The sequence below is a fragment of the Rhizoctonia solani genome, chromosome 16 (genome assembly GCF_016906535.1).
Source record: "Rhizoctonia solani chromosome 16, complete sequence".
Lineage (NCBI taxonomy): Eukaryota > Fungi > Basidiomycota > Agaricomycetes > Cantharellales > Ceratobasidiaceae > Rhizoctonia > Rhizoctonia solani.
In genome coordinates this window covers 26734-46310 of record NC_057385.1, presented here as the reverse complement: position 1 = coordinate 46310, position 19577 = coordinate 26734, and the positions used below count along the sequence as shown (strand labels likewise).

At 44.1% G+C, this 19577-nt stretch overlaps 5 protein-coding genes across 5 annotated transcripts; 3 read left to right on the top strand and 2 right to left on the bottom strand.

Moving 5' to 3' along the window:
- Window positions 1-240: 240 nt before the first annotated feature.
- Window positions 241-3241, bottom strand: RhiXN_01251 (DDE superfamily endonuclease; the record flags this gene model as incomplete). Its single annotated transcript, XM_043321070.1, has 3 exons — window positions 241-794; window positions 2325-2962; window positions 3021-3241. The coding sequence occupies 3 exons, from the start codon at window positions 3239-3241 to the stop codon at window positions 241-243; spliced, it is 1413 nt and encodes a 470-aa protein (XP_043186893.1).
- Window positions 3242-9086: 5845 nt separating this feature from the next.
- On the bottom strand, window positions 9087-10070 carry RhiXN_01250 (uncharacterized protein; the record flags this gene model as incomplete). Its single annotated transcript, XM_043321069.1, has 3 exons — window positions 9087-9545; window positions 9690-9880; window positions 9935-10070. The coding sequence occupies 3 exons, from the start codon at window positions 10068-10070 to the stop codon at window positions 9087-9089; spliced, it is 786 nt and encodes a 261-aa protein (XP_043186892.1).
- Window positions 10071-12520: 2450 nt separating this feature from the next.
- Window positions 12521-14234, top strand: RhiXN_01249 (Flocculation protein FLO11; the record flags this gene model as incomplete). The annotated part of the gene is made up of 4 exons (XM_043321068.1): window positions 12521-12630; window positions 12688-13673; window positions 13729-13818; window positions 13876-14234. The coding sequence occupies 4 exons, from the start codon at window positions 12521-12523 to the stop codon at window positions 14232-14234; spliced, it is 1545 nt and encodes a 514-aa protein (XP_043186891.1).
- A 621-nt stretch (window positions 14235-14855) lies between these two features.
- Window positions 14856-15702, top strand: RhiXN_01248 (RNA-directed DNA polymerase from transposon BS; the record flags this gene model as incomplete). The annotated part of the gene is made up of 2 exons (XM_043321067.1): window positions 14856-15190; window positions 15243-15702. 2 exons carry the CDS (start codon window positions 14856-14858, stop codon window positions 15700-15702), a joined length of 795 nt encoding a protein of 264 aa, XP_043186890.1.
- A 543-nt stretch (window positions 15703-16245) lies between these two features.
- On the top strand, window positions 16246-17977 carry RhiXN_01247 (uncharacterized protein; the record flags this gene model as incomplete). The annotated part of the gene is made up of 7 exons (XM_043321066.1): window positions 16246-16282; window positions 16335-16378; window positions 16455-16679; window positions 16731-16948; window positions 17000-17257; window positions 17303-17834; window positions 17894-17977. 7 exons carry the CDS (start codon window positions 16246-16248, stop codon window positions 17975-17977), a joined length of 1398 nt encoding a protein of 465 aa, XP_043186889.1.
- Window positions 17978-19577: the final 1600 nt, after the last annotated feature.

Below are 19577 nucleotides of genomic sequence, written 5' to 3'. Positions count from 1 at the left end.
TTTTGGGTACACAGTGGTACTCAACAAAACATTCAACCTATTTTGTTTGACCCACCTATGAGCGCACCCTCAGTCCGGTGATCCAACACAGAAGATTAGCCACTGCTGACCAAGCATGAAACAATCAACAAGCGCACCAGTTTGCAAGAATGGTGACTGACTTGGGATCTTTGATCATGTACATAGATTTGCAAAATCACTAATATATACAGATAATATTACTACATACAAACATGCTGGCTATGGCTGAGGTGGGAGTGTGGGTTTGGTCACCATCACTGGCACTTGGTCAATAGCTTTGTGGTTGTGATTGACTGTGGGGCCAGTTTGACAAGGGCAAGTAACGCAAAAGAGATTAGAATATTGAGGGAGAGCTTTGAGCTCTGGGTGAGTCTCAAAATGGTTGGCTATATTATTAAAAATATTGGCTTTTTTCAGGCCAACAAACAGGAGGGCAAGCAATGCTGCAAGGTCACCAATCTGCTTGAGATTGGCAACCTTGTAACTCTGGATTGTCCCAGCAAACACGTAGTTGGGATCTGCAATCATCCAGCTATGCTTACCCTCAAGCTCCCTTGCTTGCACCTCCTTTTCCATCACCTTTTGTTTGTTGGCTGCCTGTTTCTCTTGTAACTCAGCCAGATGCGTTTGGAACTTGGCTTTGGTCTCTGGGTTCATCAAAAACCCATGCTTTTGCACCAACAAAGCTGCAGCTGCTTTGTCTTGGGCCCTCTGTGGCTTTGTACAGGCCTGGACTTGCTGGCAAAGCCCTTGGTTTTTGGCCTGAAGGAGTGCTGCATGTGCATTGGTGCTCTCAAGTCAATTCAAGAGCTCATGGACCAATTCCCATGTAGCCTCTGCATTGTCTTTATACCCCTGGACTTGTTGCTTCAACGGCAACCCCCTCCAGTTGTGTATATAGTCAATACAAACTGGTTGCATTGGGTGCAACAAGTTACAAGGTGCTATTCAAGGTGAGTGAGAATGAGTCAAAGAGCTGTAACTGTTATGGAATGACTAATTTAGACATATGCGCCCCTAATTGCCAATAGTAAATAGTGCAAACTGTAGTAATCATACTTGCTCTATCCAAATATGGGCATAGGCATTACTATATTTGGAAACTGATGGTGCTATAAGACCTTTTATACTTTATTTCCTCATTGCGCTTGCATATATACACGTCTGATTATGCAAAGTGGTCATAATATTATTTCTATTATTGATAGCATTTTTTGTATCATGCATTTATATGTAGGAACGGTACTTATAGACCATAGAACAAGTGCAAGTAAGCATGCAAACGCCAGCGCTTAGTAATTGCAAATAAGCGCCAAAGGTTGGCGGGGCGCGCCAACGCCAATATCTTGGCGGGAAATAGGCATATTACTATGCAGACAAATACCAATAGGTCGGAGGCTCCGGCATCTCACTTCTCAAAAAGGAATCGCCTGATTCTGAGCCAAATTGATGGAGATACTAACCATTTAAGTTTCTAGCTTTTTCTATGAGATCCTACCTTGCCTCAAGGTTATTTTTAGCATTCACACTAATGTAATTTAGTCATGTATGCTCTAGAACATTCTGTACATAGCCTTGGGTCTATCCCACTAGGACTTATTGGGACTAATTGGTCTTTATGTATCAAATAGCTCAGACTGTACCTCTCATGTAACTTCCTCTTTTGTACATCATGTATAGTTATTTGTTCTCCCTCTGGGGTATATAAAGCCTTTGAGGGAGACCCTTTGAATACATCTTCTTTTCATCCCATTCTTACCCCTTGTGTGAACTTGAAGATCTATTAGATCTTCTTAACTTAGTTTAGAGTGTCTTATTTTGCTTTCTTAGCCTCTTAAGCTCACTGAACTTAACCTGTAAGGTATCTTGGCGCATATAGCCTCTAGCAAGGTCCCAACAGATACTGGGTAGCTAGGAAAGGCTCTAGGGCGACCCTGAACCTCTTGAGTAAGTCAGTTGGGAGAGTTTAAGGCCTTGAGAGCGGCATATACACCTTAACTGAGTGCAATCTCAGTCAAATAAATTACCAACAAATCCAGATAAATTGTAGTAGGTAACTAAGACTCAATACTAACCTTCATACTATAGGTATAAGCATAACCAACCACCTGCATCTGCAGTAATTGCTTGATTACTTGTTAAGTGTAGGGATCACCCTGATTACTAACCTAATTTACCCTCATATAGCTAGTCTATTGCCTTTTATATCCATAGATAACTAATCTATTAATCACTTTATTATATTTTGTACTTAATTACATAGTCCCTAAAACCCTACTCTATAACAGTAACTAACCACACACCTTCTGGAGCAGGATTGGCACCTTTGGGTGCCTGCATTTGTGCAGCATTGGGAACCTTGAATGGTGGGGGGTTGTACACTTGGTCTAAGGCGCCTGGGTTGGGTTTGACAATTCCAATTGGTTGGTCAAGCACAGGGACATCAAGCTGTGGGAATGATGGGGGCAAATGGACACAAGTGGATGAGATGGTGCTGGGTGCGTAATCTTTGTCCCCAAAAATGCCTGGGTCAAGTGGGTGTTGACCAGATTGCCACCAGGCGTCTTTGATGGCAGTGGGGTGTAGCCTGGACTTCCAAGCCTCCATATACCTTGAGATGGCAGTGGTTCTGGTGATAGGCTTGCCAATCTTGGTACTGTCTTCACAGAGTTGCTTCCACACCACTTGGACTAAATTGAACACCCCAACATCAAGTGGCTGAAGCTTGTGAGTTGTTTTTGGTGGAAGGCAGATAATGAACATGTTATTTTTGTAGGCTGCCCCAAGAACTTGTGGGGTAATATGGGAGCCGTGTCCATCAAGAAGAAGCACAAGTGGCATGTTGGATACTTGCCTCTCAGCTGTGGTCTTGAGGAACACTTTGGTGAACCAGGCCTCACAAATATCATCCAATGTCCATCTGTCCTCAGTTGGGACACAACTGGTAAGTAAACTGCATCAATTCTATTCCAAGCAAGATGGCTTGGATATACACTTACCAGCTAATTTCTTTGTTCTCCCACCAGAAACCTACATCTCCAGGCTGATGAACAAAGGTAGGTTTCATTTCAAATCCATCCACACAGATACATTCAATGATGGTCATCAATTCAAGGCTGTCATGCTTCAGCTTGTACTGCGCTTTTTGGAGGAGGCTGAATATATGCTTGCAACAACTTGTTGACCTTCCCCTGCCAATCTGTAAACCCTTCTCATCCATGTTGTAGATATGTTCAATAGGTATATTGTAGTCTTCAATTAATTTCTTGAACATGTTGAAATAGGTTTCAACATTTGGACAATTGAACCCAGAAGCCTGCTTTGGATCAAGCTTGTATGCATACTTGTATTTGAGCCTGCAATGGTAACAATGGAGGAGGTGTTGACACCAGGTCATGGTAATTTTGACACCAGGATCAGCAACTGCTTGTGCATGGGATAAAAGGGTTTCTTTGGTCCATGGTAAACCAATCATCCCACTGAGAATACACCAGTCAAGAAGTGTTTGCTCAACAGGTTTTGAGAGCTTCTATTGTGACTCCTGAGCAGTGCATGCATCTGTGTGCTTGCCTTTGATATGGTTTGATAGGGTAACACAGGAGATTTGATGCTCTTGGGCAGCGTCAGTGTACATTTTATATTTTCTGCTAGCATAATCTTGCTGTGCTGCTTGAAAGCAAGCTTCATGGTCTTTGTGATCCTTCTTGCTTAATTTGGGCATCTGTATGTATGATTAGCTACATGCATCAAATCAAAGAGTCCCAATATCACCATAACCGTCCTTCAAGAATGATGGTGAAGAGCAGGGGTGTCTACCCCCCCTATGAACACTTGCATTGTTGGGCTGCCTTGCTGAGAAGATTATTTTAGGAATAGCCTTGTTTTATCTCCATGATGCCACCACTAGGTTCAAAGTGGATCCCTGCTCATGTTTGTCTTCAAAAATGTCTTATAGACCTGTACAAGTTCACCAAAGGACTTGGATAGTTAGAATATCGTGCATGTTATGCACATTAACCTGTGTCTTCTTTTTTGTCTCAGTCCAAGCCAATTTCTTATTGACCCTGAGCAACCAGAGATTTACTGTTTATCCAAAAAGTCAAAAAATCGGCCTTTGTATGCGCTCTCAGTGATTGAGTAGCCCACTTTTCACTTGAATTTTTAGCTGAGAATGTGTTTAGGGTAAGTATCTATGCTACTTATTTATGTCAGTTTTTTATCACTCATTTTACAGGAGATATGTGGCCTTTGTTGTAGACACACATATACCAATGGAATTTATTCCTATATTCTTGAATTTAAACAAAGCCTAACGGACTACATTTTGTTGTACACCACTGTAAGGTGGGTACATGCTAGTGAAGGCAGGCGCTTAAGGCTGTACTACTACAAGCAGGACTTATGTAATCTAACTAATGGGCTATGCTAAGGTTGCGTAGGGCAACTAACTATCTATACTATTGGCAAAGGGGCCTTAGGCCTAGGAGGTGTGGTGAGTTAAGTAGGAGTGGATGTCTGAGAACTGATGGGGGCCAGCTACTTAGCTGGCTGGGTAATCCTCCTCAATGAATATGAGACAAGGTAAAATTGACTTGGGGTCTCCAAGCAATTTCCCTGCTGTATATATAAGACTATGGGCACTATCTACATGGTCTGTGCTTGTGAGAAAAGAAGTAAATATGTGAAAAGAGAAGTGTGCTGCAGGCTGTGCAGAAGCGTGGATTTCTCCTAAGCGCCCTTGGCACGGCATCTTGGCGCGGCATCTTGGCATAATAAGCGCCGAGGTCACGTGATTGAAAAACATAAGATAAAGGGTTTGTAAAAAATAGTAAAAATATCAGAAAAATTGTCCAAATCCAGTGGTATAGGTGGGGAGGTTGTAACAATTTTCAATCATGTGACTTCAGCGCTTATATCACACACTAAGCGCCAAGCCATGTCCCCATCCATGCTTACCTCATCATATGTAGCCACCTCCACCTGATGACACATCAGTGACATGTATGCATGAGTAAGACCAACTGCAGAGCGGGATTCTTATTGGTTATAGTTTTGCATATTATACATTTGTAATTAGATCACCTCTGTAATATATAAAGAGGCCAACTGACCATGGTAACACCCAGGTTGATTACCTCTTGTTGCATCCCACCACTGTACAAGGCCTTACAGCCAGATTACTTAGCACCCACAACACCTTAAGCATCAACCTCACTGTACATACGTAGTTAGCCAATGCCCTTAAGGCCTTGGTCATTGTAGTTTAGTAGTTAGACATTGTGGGGTAGAAGCTTGCTGCCTTAAGCAGTATAACTTTATTAGTCACACGGCCACAAGCGCCCGCTCCCTCAACGTCCTTACAGACATCTAGGACAGCCTTCAATCAAAGGGGGGTACAAATTTCATTGTATCAAAAGGGGGTAAGCACTAGTATGTGTATGCAGTATGCACAGAAGATAAGACTCATACAGGTCACATGACTGAATTAACACTGTCATATATATCACTATGGGGGATGCTGGGACTGGGTTCTAGCTTGGAGCAGGGACTGAATACAACCCCATTGGAGCCAAAAGCCAGTCCACCCTGAACTGAACTTTGGCCCAGCCTGGACTATCAAATGGCATGCAAGGGACTGGAAGAAGCCTATTGGGCTGAAACCAACAAACCAACTTCCATGACATTGATCAGTCCCCAAAGGCCTGCAAATCAGACTTACTGACAGGATGTCTGGGACTGTTTGGGACTGTTTGGGACTGTTTGGGACTGTATCTGGGACTGAAAAACAGCCCTGCTAGGACTATACCATGGTTCCCAAGGGACTGAGTAGGCTCATTTGTCAGCTCCATTTGACCTTGTAGCCAGTCCTTGTTGTACCAAATAATCTGTTGTCCTGGACACAGTCACATGACCAGTACAAGTGGTTGCATGCTGGCCCAAGCCCAAATTTGGGGGGTAGCAGGTGTAATCATGGGTTGTCAGCAGAGGAATAATAGGGCTCTATGGCTTAGTGGTCAAGCTGGTTTCAATTCCAGCTAGTTCTATTTTCATCTGTTTATGACATCTGTCATCCAATTGCATGCAAAAATAGCTGATTATATATCATTCTAGATACATGTAGAGAAAGAAAAGGATCATAAAATCAGGGAAATATGCCCCAATTGTTCAGAAACACTGTTGTATAAGAGCCAGCACTATAGCTACTGCCGTGATAACTACTCAAATTGCCAACTACTTTGTGGTGGGCCACTTGGTCAAGTTGCAGGTAATTCTTCCTGTTGGTTGGTTGCTGGTCTGGAACCTGGTATCATGTTAGAATAGCTACAAGCTGTGCATGTGTGACATACCTGCTCACCTGCATTGGCTCCTGTGCCCTTCTTAAAAGTGTTGCACTTTGCTGCTGTATCCACATGTTGTAGACACATTCAATACCACAGAATTTATTCTGATTTTCTCAAATTTAAACAAAGAAGAATGGACAATGTTTTCAATCATGTGACCTTGGCGCTTATATCATATGCTTAGCGCCAAGCCACATCCCCATCCTTGCTTAGTCAGCATGCATAGCCACCTCCACCTGATGACATCACTATGACATGTCAGTGACATGTATGCATGAGTAAGGCCAACTGCAGAGCAGGGTTCTTATTGGTTATGGAATTGGATAACATGTATTTGTAAATTAGTCTACCTCTGTAATATATAAGGAGGCCAACTGTTGTAAATTGGGGGAAAAGAGGTTGAGACTCTGGTGCTAAGCAGAGTCTGTGTTGGAAGATTTCCCAATTTCCAAGCTAAGTAAAGAAGTAGCTTCTTTAGGGTTCTCTGGGTCTAGCTATCTTGAATACAATCAACTACAGATATATCCTTTCTCAGTGTAAAGTGTCTTAGTAAGTATTTCTGTAAGAGCAAGAGTACTGGCTCAGGTTCCCTTTGGCAGAGATAGTTATGTAAGTTTCACTCCTAGTTGCAGGAACTAACTGGTTACTTAGTATATATCCTTCTTTAAGGATGATTGCCTTCTGTTCACTTAACCTAAGAACTCTGTATCAGGTCTACAACCTTTCCACACTATGGGTACTTGGGAGATCCACTTATACAAGTTTAAGTTATTTGAAATCTTGAGGCACAATATATCACACAATTGAGGGGGGCAAGCCCAAACCCAAGAGTGACAGTCAACAGTAACAGTGAGGTGGAGTAAAGTGGGTGCCCTCCAAGGGTATGCAAGAGTCCCCTTTTATACCCTAGAGTGGCAAGGTTACTGAGTCATTCACCTAGTCAGAGTATGAGTATGACTTGCTTAGGACTGTGTTTCCTAAGACTTTGATTGGTGGGTGGGAAGGCACAGATATGACTAGGATGGAATGTGACTGCTCTTGGGTTGAACTGCAATTAGTTAAAAATAGAAACATCTAAGTACATGACTCAGTCTATCAAGAAATGCTTGGCAGCCAATGAGCACTTAGAGTGAGTCATTAGTGTGAGTCATTCTGGTGGCAAGCAGAGTGACTCATAAGCAGGATTTGCAGTGCCACTAGAGATTACTAGATAAGGAGAACCTTAGTAATCTCATGAGAGGTATGACTCAACTAAGCTAGGAATAAGGTTCATCTCCCAAGTTAGAGCTAGTCATGTGATGAGCTAGATGTAAAGATACAAATATAATGATTAGTAAGGTACTTGAGCCACATAGATAGAATCTTGTGAAGCTAATATCTCCATGAGATCTTATCGTATGAGCACGTGACAGGCAGCGTTAGAACGAGCGAAAGGAGCTCTATTGAACGATATGTAACACATACAGTCAATATGAGCGTTACATAGAGTAATGACAGGAATAATGGAAAATAAGAGACAAATGGCCATTAAATCAGAAAGTCAGATATATGCAGATTATTGTGGATGGTGAGCTGTGAATGCAATATTGTGTGATACATAACACCAACCAACTGTCATGACCCATGCCTTTGCTGGCATGTCTCCTGACCAAGCCAACTATTAATAGGATATTCCACAGTCTTTAGAAGGCCGCATATACTCACATATATGCAGTCAGAACTGTCATTACTCTAAGCGCTCATGACTTAGAGACTGACAGTCCACCAGGGTCACATGACCTCCCCCCCTCCAGTCCTTTATCAAATACTATACTAAACTACTATGGATTTGAGGTGGGGGGGGATGACATAATCTCTTCTATAATATATTATTCAGACCTTGCCTGCAGACTCCCTTAACATTGGTCCACAGCTAGGGGGGCAGGGGGAGTGCAACATCCCCAGCAATATATATTATTCATATATCACTGTGCATCATATATACTATATATCTTTGACAGTGGATATAAATGGTAATAACCCTTCCAGTATGGGTTATGACACCTACTGTTATTTTGCTTTAATCTTATGTCATACTTTCTGTTTTTTTTCTACTTTTCTTTTATCTTTTATCTTCCACCCCCCATCTTTCATCTTTTATCTTTTATCTTTCATCTTTTTCCTTTTTTCTGCATTGTATCTGTGTTTTTTTATATCCATATTTTTTATCAAGATTCAATTGATATTAAATATCCTCAAACTTAAGTTATTGTGTACACTGTATAAGGTTAAAATACCAAAAATAAGAATGTGTATTTAAGTTGGAATTGAACTGTAATCAGGGCCAATATATGCTAACTTTAAATATCAATTCTCCCTTGGTCTGATTTGTACTGAGGAAAGCATATTGATGTTGTAGTTTTCAGGCCAAATTATACTGGAAAAAGATGTCTTTTACTGATATACTGATTTTCAAGATCTTATCACGTCATAGTGTGTCTCAGAAGCATACATGTTTAGCAAATTAATTTTGAGTCCTGGAGGTACAACGGGTCAGTAAGACTCATGGAATTTAAAGTAAGACAGTGGATCCACTCATTGCTTGTGTGTGCCAGAAGGGTTAATGCTTGGTGTAAGCATCTAACATAGGAATCAAAAATATTTATTAATCAATTCGTGATACAAGAAACAATTCTCACACCCCAGTACACATATATTGATGTCCCCCAAAATATACTAAAAACGCTAAAGCTTTCTCAGCCTCCTGCCCAATCGTGTTTTTGCGCAAGATGTATTATGAGGGGGATCCGGATCACTTTTGGTAATGCCGCCGGAGGGTAAGGTGGTATCTCCACTTGGTTCAAGGAGCCAGCCTGAACGGTGATCAAGGTTAGTCAACATTTGACCTTGATTCTCCTGTTCGCTCCTTGCTCCAATCAACAACCACGAATCACCAGGCATCTCCGCTTGCCTACTGAGTAACTCGTGCTCTTGAACGTCCGTGGAGGCCCGTTGCTTGGATCCAACCTCCTGTTCGAATGGCCAGTCGTCCTTCCACCTATCTGGCCACCATGGTGGTTGTGCACCTTGAGCAGGCCATTGTTTAAACATGGCGGACAAGGCGCCTGGACCTAAGTCATACAACGTCTCTTCCCACATGTCTCTATACGTCTTGTGAGGCAGCAGCATTGCATATTCCCCCTTCTTTGTATATAACCAAACACACCGTTCCCTTTAGCCAGCTTAAGCCATACCACCTGGTAACAGTTTGATTGATCATTTTACTCACCCACGACGGAATCAAATATTGGTGGTAACTTCAAGTGCACAAATCCCTGTGATACGTACCCAGAACCAATCTAAATCGTAGTTGCCAAACCAACCACACTGTCCAAAAAGACCTTCCTTTCCGTACAGAGTTCCTATCATCCCCACAACCTCCATATCACTTGAACCGTCTGGGAGGATCCCATTGGCGTCCACAACCACTGGTTCCCCGTTCAAGCGGAATTCAAAAAACGACAACACACGGCCGAACGCTAAGAGATGGTTAATTTATGCAATAACTCCGATGAGAATATACTCGATCTCACGTTTAGATACATCTTGAAACAGATACTCTTCCTGAAGGTACACACCCTCCTCGTCAGGGTTTTGCCGATTCATACCCACAGGGAAAATTTCCAACAAATCCATTGCGTCAATATTTTCTTCCTGTACCTGAGCCATCATTCTCCAAAGTTTTATATAGATTTTGTGTCAAGGCCGCAAAACGGGAACCACGGTATGAGCAAACACAGATGTGACCGCTAAATTTACACTGCCACGTAGCCAGCTCAATTGAACATGTAATGCACGTGATGATCATTTTTTAAGTGCATTTCCATTCGGTAACCAATGGGAGTTACATGCGAACCAAGGCAAACTACTCGACAGGTTGTAAATAATCATAGAACTGTAAAAGAACACCCCCAAAAAGAAACCACGATAGAGAAACGGTACACACAAGCCCAGCACAAACGAGAACAGAAGAGAAATTGCCTTCTCAGCATGTCCGGGTCCGTCTACACAAGTAAGATCAGCACGCCTACAGGGACCAACATTAAAGCCCAATACCAAAGTGCAAAACAGACTTTGAGAACGCTCTGAGACCTCTGGCTTTCCCAAAGAGATCAAGGGGGTTGAGTCCTTGCAAAATCTTCGTGAGATGTTTCCAACTATCTTCTAAGAATGGAATAAAAAAATGGGGGATGGGCATGTATTGATCATCTTTCAAAACATACGCATTTGTTAATTGAGGCGCGTCTTCTTTTGCGGCCCATAAGAGATCTTTGGTATCACCACGTTTTCAAAGTGTGGTCATCCAGTTTGGAGGAAGAAAATCCGTGCAATGATAAAATTACCATACAAATGCAATGACTTAACATAGGCAACAATGCTGGTGAGATTTCAAAGTACGTTTATGCTAACCCGGGCACCAAACTTGGTCACCACATGCTCAAAATGCGGTAGTGCCTAAGGTCTCTACACCTTGCTTTTAGGCAATTTCTGACATTTGGATTGTACAAAGGGCGAAGCTATACAGTGTTTCACCACGTAACGGGACGGCGCCACGTGCTCCCGAGCGGTTTGCCTCGTTTGCATGTAGCTCGCTAAATATAGTATTTCTTTTTAAAAAAAAACATCACCACGTGACGAGACGCAGTGAGATAGTGTATAATGTAACGCATAATTGACACATATATTTAGATATACAATCATTCGTCGTCGCACTCCACATTGCTCGAGAAGTCCGGAAATTTTGGCTTGGGCTTAGCACATCCTTTCTCTGGCTTGGGCTTGGTGGGTTTTCTCCAGCCAGGCGCGCGTTTCTTCATTCTTTCTCATTGGCATACTCAATACATTGTCTCCAAGCACATTTAACATGTTGGATTGGCGCCATTAGATAGCAATTGTAGTGTACAAAACAAGGAGTGGGCCAACAGGCCCAGCCTCTATCTGGTAATGGTATGGTTTTACTCAACCAAAATCCTGGCTGTGTCTCGTCACATAGTGGTGTTCTGTTACATGGTGAAACACTGTAGGTGAGACTGCTCAACAAGGTAAGAAAAATTGGCGAGGACAAGGATACACATCCTGTAAGCTGTTAATTGAATATCAAGGGAGCTATCAACATTTCAATATTGCTACTTGGTAATAAGTTCATAAGTATTCGGTTGATGTGTTGAAGATGATCGCCAGTCTCATATGAAGATATATATGCAGATACATGCTCCTCATCTCATGTTCCTTATTGTCTCATCTGTGATTCATGTATTGATTGGTCTCCCTCATTCATATCTCACCCTTACTTGTATATAAACCATGTACTTTCTTGTTATATCTACAGGCAGAATTACAGGGCAATTTACTATACAAACATCTACTATACAGGACCCGTCGCACTAAGAAGCCTTATATAAGTATAATAGTCGCATATATACTTCAAAATGATGTTTGGAATAAATTAATACGTGAAATGCTTGGATACAGGAACCTGTAACGGGAAATAGTATTAATATGCATTGCTGACCCCATATGAGTGTTATATATATGTTCCAGATTCAATATAACATACTATCTGATCTCCGTTTGTATTAGATGGTCCTGGGCAGGAGGTTCCATAGCCAGAATGAATAATCTAGTTGTGTAAACTAACACAAAAGCTTGGCTGAGTAGCATAAAGCACAGTTGACGTTCACGTCACAAATGGTGGCACGTTTCGGCCCAATGTCACGTGGGCAAAGTACAACAACGCGTGTCACTTCTCGCTACATTTGCTTTCTCGACATCATGAGTTCTTTTCAGAGTACCAACGTGGAAATGGTTGAAGTTAATATAGTGGGTGAAGAATACAAGTTCTTTGCTGAAAAGGGAAAGCGCAAATCAAAAAACAGGCAGAATAAAAGTTGGTTGCACAGAGCTAGGCAATCTACTTTTTTGCTTGTCATATGCCTAACCGTTTTCTTGCGTTTCCATAAGATATATGTTGCTCAATTACCGGGTTTACTATACTGAAGGGCGGTCTTCCTTTTGCGGGGACATGCCAAGGGCTGGCAAACGCGTCAGATGAATTCTTTCAAGACGTTTGGTTGACTGGTTTTGTAGCACCAATATCAGGCAATTCCTGCTTCCACATTATGGCCGGATGGTGGGATATCACGTCTTTTGGCGACATGGAGAACAAATACATGGAGATATTGGGTATCCAAGCTATCTATCAAGAGACGTCTTTTGGATGGCGCGGTGGGTGAGTACGTTCTATTATTATTTGCTTTAATTACGCAGTAATGCTTCAATTGTATAGCAAAGAGCCTATCATATGGGTTGATACAGCAAAAGGCTATTCATACGCCATGCAAAAGCCGCTCTTGGATTACAGGTCAACATGGGAGCAACTAGTAGAGAGTTTTGCCCTGGAGCATGAAGGGAGGTTGGCTTGTTTTCAACAACTCCCGATCAGCCCGACCAGGCCAGCTTGGTGGACTACTACCAAAAGCTGGGATGCGTTTATCGCACATGGTCGGATTGGCAAGAATGCCCGAGCGAGTGTGACTCGCGACGAAGGCAAAGGTGGTAATGAGTCACAAGACCGCCAGGAGAATGTGGAGCTGGAACAGAGAGGGAGAGAGGAGCAGAGGCGAGAAGCCTCTAGGACAAACTTGGGAGAGGGGAATGGGGAAGACTCCCACATGATTGCGACCCCCGGCTCAGAGGTGGCCATCCCGGCCATGAATCCAGACTCAGGAATAGAGTTGGATATGGACGTAGATGCAGATGCAGATGCAGATGCAGATGCAGACGCAGATGCAGACGCAGATGCAGACGCAGATGCAGACGCAGATGCAGACGCAGACGCAGCGCCCGCTCCCGAACCCGCGCCCGCTCCTGAGCCCAAGCCCAAATCCGAGCCCGCTCCCGCCACCGCCACCGTATCCAAGCCCGCCCCCAAACCCGCTTCTGAACCCGCGTCTACACCCCCACCCAAACCTGTTCCTACCCCTGCGTCTGCTCCCACTCTTGCTCCTGCTCTTGCTCCTGCTCCCGAACCCGCCCCCGCTCCTGCCCCCGCTCCTGCCCCCGCTCCTGCCCCCGCTCCTGCCCCCGCCCATGGAGATACCGGTGCTGATGCGGGCGCGGACATGGACGTGGGCAATCAACTGGATGAGACTACGGGAAGGAAAGACTTCATGGAAGAGGTGCCTGAGACAGACGAGGAAGAAGTGCAAGGTACATTCTCTGGTGACCCAAAACACACTTCCCACCACAGTCAGACTTTGCCGGATGGCACAAGTGAGTCTTGCCTTTTGCTTGTTTCTCAGCGCTAATTATTCAAGGCCCAAACTAGGCCATAACCCCGAGGCAAATATTACTCTACTAGCCCCACCGGCCCCGGTCCCGGTCCTACCACAAAGTGGGGAAGAAAATCCGGCTGCGCGTGAGTGTTTTTAAAAAAACTCCAAAATATCTTAAATTGATGAGTTTCTCTCATCAGATTTGGGTACTTCTTCCATGGACGACTTTCTGAGGCGGTCATCATCCCTAATGGCCCAATTCAGACAAGAGCGGGACAGGATGGCCAACAAGGGCTTTCAACTGTTGGTGGAACCCATGTCTGGACAGCAGCTAGCATCTCCACCGACCTCGATTAACCCTGCCATGTTAACTGTTTCTAGCTCGGCCGCACCGTTAGCGTCGACATCAATGTCGGCCCATGCTCCACGGGAAGTTACTTCCTTTCAGCCCGAGCCCTCTCAGCCCACTCCGCCCCCCAACGCCAGACAGTCGAATCCATATACACAAACCAATTTTGACAATACACGCCAGCGCCCTCGCGCTTCCCACAAGCACTGAGTCGCTAACATGACTTATGATGCTTGTATATCTCTATTTAGGTAGTGCAAATAATATTTACTTTAGTCTCAAGGATTAATTTACGTAAAGCAAGTCTAACTGCGAGACCAGTTGTCAGGCCAATAAACCCACGACTCTTTGCTTTAGGCGCAACAGTTTGTAAGTTCGTGAGTTTGCAAATACAATTGACGTATATGGCGTGCTCTATGGGGATCCCTAAAGCCCCAAAGCACTTGACAGTGCTCATGGGCCTGCTCCTTTGGGTCCAACTGGATTGTGCTCCAAAGCGCCCGTTTTTACGAGTGGGCAAGCTCTCAGGGTTTTTGGGTTTCCGTACCGTGTTTTAGACTTTGAGGTTTCTTATAATTTATATTGTTCTTAATCAATGTTGTCTCTTGGTCTTTTAATTCAATTTATTTATTATATGAGTTTTTGCTGTCCTCGGAGTTTGCTTTGTTTGCGAGTTGGAGGACCAAATATGTTCCAAGCATGAGTATGTATCACGTGACCCCCCGTCCTGGGACACACACAATTTATCCCTAGCCCAAAAGCCATACGATAATAATTCCCTCCCCTATTACCCGTCTCGCAGCTCTTTCCCAGCCTGACGCCGAATTCCAAATGCCCTATCTCAACCCCCCCTGGCGCCCCAATAACCCGTTCCCCAACAGGTTAATATGCGCGTTCCCCCCCGGTGGCTCCTCGAAGACCCGCCAAGAGAAGATTGCCAAAAACGCCAACCGCCTGATTGACGCAATTGCGCGCAAAGGTATTTTGATTGGTTTTTCGGACGGAGCAAAAGAGGTTCGGTCAGGGGTCCGCAAGGTCGGAGTCGGATACAGCGTACAGTGGAAAAAGTCTGAAGTTGCCAAGTTCAGCGGTAGTATTGGCCCTCACGCCAACATCTTTGGCGCCAAAATGCTTGCCCTCGCCCTTATAGCCCAAAGATGCGCTTGGTTTGCCAAGTCCCACAATATTCGCAAAATTCGCATTTTTCGGACAATTTAGCGGCCATACGCATTATCAACAGAACCAAACCCCAGCCCGCTCAACACACCTCAATCCTGTTTTGCAAGGAAGTCCATGCATTTCTCAGGACGACCCGAGGCGCACCTTGATGGTTCAATGGATCCCGGGTCACTCTAAGATCGAACGTAACAAGCGCGCGGATAGGTTAGCCAATGCAGGCCTCGACCGCCGGCCCACCGCCTTCTTCAACCGTATCACGACGTGGGCCAAATGCCAAGCCACCCAACGCGCCTCCAGAACATGGGTCAAAATCTGGGAGGACAGCCCTCACTCCAAAACCGTGCGGAAACACATCCCTCGCCCCCCGTCTCTCAAACTCCACCCTATCTTCAACAATCCCGGCCTCCCTCGCTCTGTTTCCTCCCGCCTTGTCGATGACAGGCCATGGCTGGTTCGGCGAATACAAGGAAAGAATATTCTTCATCAAGGGCTCCCATAAATGCCCCTGCGGCGAGCAGATCCAAAGTGTCCCACACCTCCTCTTCCTGTGCCCTCTCTCTGAGGATAGCCGCAAAACTCTTACCAACGCTGCACCTGATCTCAACCCCTCCACCCTCTTCGGGTCCAACAGAGGCCTCGAAGCGGTTGCTAAATTCATTCTTCTCTCCGGTATTGGCCTTTACAAATAATAACGCGGGACTCTACCCTACCCTCTCCCGCCCAACCCCAACGCCATCAGACGTCCACCCAACTCGCTCTCTATCTCCTCGTCTCTCTGGCTCCTCTCTTCTTGTCTCCTTTCTACCCTTCGCCGTTACCTTGTGCCTTGCTTGGGGATGTGTTATGTAATGGTGTTCTATGTGTTATCACGAGCGGTTTGCCTTGTTTGCATGCAGCTCCTATTCTCCTTAATAGAAGTGTATTCAAAAAAATGTATCACGTGATACTGTTGGCAATGGCACGTGGCTGTCTGCAGAGCCATCCTGAAGGGTTTTCCTACGCGACCGACGTGACACAACAAAGCCATTCATATACACAGGAAATGTCGGCCCAAGCAAACACCAGCGGGATTGAAAAAGGTGATTATCTGATGCTAAGCTTCAGTTTATTCACTAAAATATGTGCTTTAAGAGATACGGAAGATACGTCTTACGTTTGACCGCGCCAAAGATCGAGTTAGTACTAAGATTTTATTGGATCCATATTGCTGCGTGTTGCATTACACTGAGCTGAACCCAAGTTGAAATACAGTATTGCTACTATTGCGAAGATGGGGGATCAATTATGTACTGCGATTTCTGCAAACGGGGCTTTTGCTACAACGTGATGGGCGAGGCAGGAAATGAGATACCTGGAAACTCAGACACACCACAATCACAGCCCTGCTTGACTGTCCCCCCTGAGATGGCTGCTAACAAGGGTAGGCACTTTACATGCCCTGAATGCTTGTCAGTAGACAAGTATTCGTTGCCGGATGTAAGTAAAATAAACACCTCACTTCCCAATTGAGTAGCTAATTTATCTTAGTATCTTATTAATAGAGGTGCAAGGGTAACCAGTAGAGTTTCTATTAAGGCTTCTGTTGCCCTGGTGGTTTTTTACTTGAAGTCGCAAGAGGTAGCTGCCGAATTGTTTGCCAGGCAACTCTGCGCCTCCCTTGGGGTGTTTGAACTACATGTTGTCACCCTTTTCATGAAGCTTCCCAGCCCAGCTCCCGAGAAAGCGGCAGAAGATATTCGTCAACAGTATGTCTTTTATACTCATAGTCACTGCTCAAATCTGACTACGTCGATGAGACTTTTACCCAAATCCCCCTACCACCTTGTTGTCTTTTTTTTGACAGAGAGTGATCCAAGGGGAGGATGGTGGGTTGGGTCTGCGGACAATTGTAGAGGCTCAGAACGTGTGGACGAGGAAGATTTTTTCCTTTGCCATATGGCCGGTCTCACTGGATTGGCCATTGATGCTTCGACAGCACGCATTTTTGGCCTTACTTGTGGGTCCAACTTGTTAAACAAAGACTCAGCTTCATTGATTCACAAAACGCTAAATATGTGAGTCCAAACCAGTCCTTAACTCGCTGCTCACGCTGTTTATAGACGCCCTTGGCACTCAATTGTTTTGCCTTCAGCCCCTGCAACTATCCCTCGCCATTACTTTGGTATATTTGCCAAGCTTATGGTTCACCTCTATTACTTTGGGTCTCCACTAAGAAATTCACTCCTGCGTACTTGGGCCAAATCCCCTGAAGCACGAGAGCATACAGGGTTTGTGATCATGGATAGACAGAGCTGGAAAACCCCAGGCTCAAATCTTATAGTGAGTAAGCTAGAGTACGCCCCCCATGTCAGTCGACCCTATGGCGTGGAGCTTCCAATGATACCCTCACTTTGCGGTTGCTGGACAAAATCTCCACATCGCTGGAAGGAGCGGCATGCATCTAGAACTTTCGGGGAAGAATTTTACTTTTACACTTCATCATGCTGCGCCACCGAGCTACATATTGCTATTTATACCGATCGTCGTGTCTTGTTGAATGTCCACGGCACGCGTATCATGGAGGAGCCATGGGATCCTGACACCCTACGTTTCACATTCGATCCCACCAGAATGGTATGCATGAAGATATTGGTAAGCTAGCAGTGTAACCGCCTTTCATTTGTTATGTTCAATTTGTGAGTTCTGTGTAGCCTTCAAGGAAGGAGTCAATGGAAAACCAACCCGCGCATAATAGTCCTTGGACTGAAGCTGGATTAGGAGACCAACTTGAATGATTGTATTATAGCCAGCCTGCCCCTCTCCGTCTCATTCCCTACAGTTTTCATTGTACTTACTTGTTAGTTTGCAAATATTTGATTAGTACATACAATGGCATAGGGTCTAGCTCCATGTTTCAAAGGTTTACTGGTTACATAAAAATTTGTGTGTGCCCCCGAACAATTGAGTGCTTCGTATTAGTACAATACGTCATGATAACTCTAGAGGTCTTGTGCCCTGTAGAATGTATTGAGCGCCGTATGCTTGTACCATCCCAATTCCTTACGCTTCCCCTTCTATTTTTTTTTTTTTTTACCGTGTCTCGCATGTGGGGCCTTGTGTTTTTTTCTACACATGTCCTCCGAGCGTTCTGCTCTCGGAACTTAGATGATTAACCAATATATATAGGTTGGGCTGTACAACGCAATCCACATCGTTGTCTTACTTTATTTTAAGTGGTTCGGTCTATTTGCTCAGCCATCCGCTTCTGAAATAGCGCGCACAGATATTGTTAAGTTTTGTTTTGTTTTTTGCTTAAGACTTAACTGAATAGAGTGCGAACTTTAAGGTTAGGTTCCATCCCACCCGTAAATGCTTTGTCAAGATACAGCACTAAATGCCATAGTATAGATCTCTTTCCTATACTTCTATGTGACAATCCTTCCCATGTGATGTTTGATCATCCGTTTGGCTTGGTTTGATCGCATTGTATATTATTAGTCAATTAATCAGCTTACATGCTCGCAGCAAAGGTAGAAAACTGTAATTATATTAGGCAATGTATCAAACTTTGGGCAATCCCATTAGTTCCAGGATTTAGCAAGCGTGATGAGGATTCAAGCTTTTCAAATAATGAAATCTGTTCAACCTTTTTTTGCAATAACCGGATGGAGCCACCTTACTTGGACTTCGGGGTTTTGCTATTTCAACCGGCTACAGCCAGCAGTAACTGACCTTTTGCGCTTCCCTGACAATGGATGGCATATGTGGGCACTTGCTTTGATTGTTTAATTCGCGCATGTAAATGACAAATAAAGTCAAAATACAATATGTGTTAAGAATGTACACTACGCCAAAGCACCCCCACGAGCAGCTTGCTCCAGCTGAGCCCATGGCACTATACACGATCAGATTCCCTCTGGGTATACGACGCTGGTTCCAAAGAGACTCACCTATTATAGGGGTCTGGCTCAAGGGGGGGTTGAGCAGAACCTTAAATCAAATCGCGTTTTTCCGCCCAAGCCCATTAGATAACCTGCCCTGAAAATGAAATTTCACTAGTAAATCACGTGATTCCGCATTTATCCATATATCTATCAAGGCAATTTGAAATCATTTGTTCAAATTCATGTTTTCAATATTTCACATAAAATTGCAGTTATGTGCAGGGACCTATTAGCTAAGCGACCCTGAAAATGAAATTCTACTAATAAACCATGTGATTCTGCGTTGATCCATATACATATCATGCCAGTTTGAAAACATCAATCAAATTTGTGTACTAATAGCCAAACAGAGCATGCACCTTCCATTTTTGGAAGTCAAGACTGCCATAAATGGAAAGAGGGGGTTCGATTACCCCATATGGTGAAGTTTCAAGGATAGATATAGTGTGTG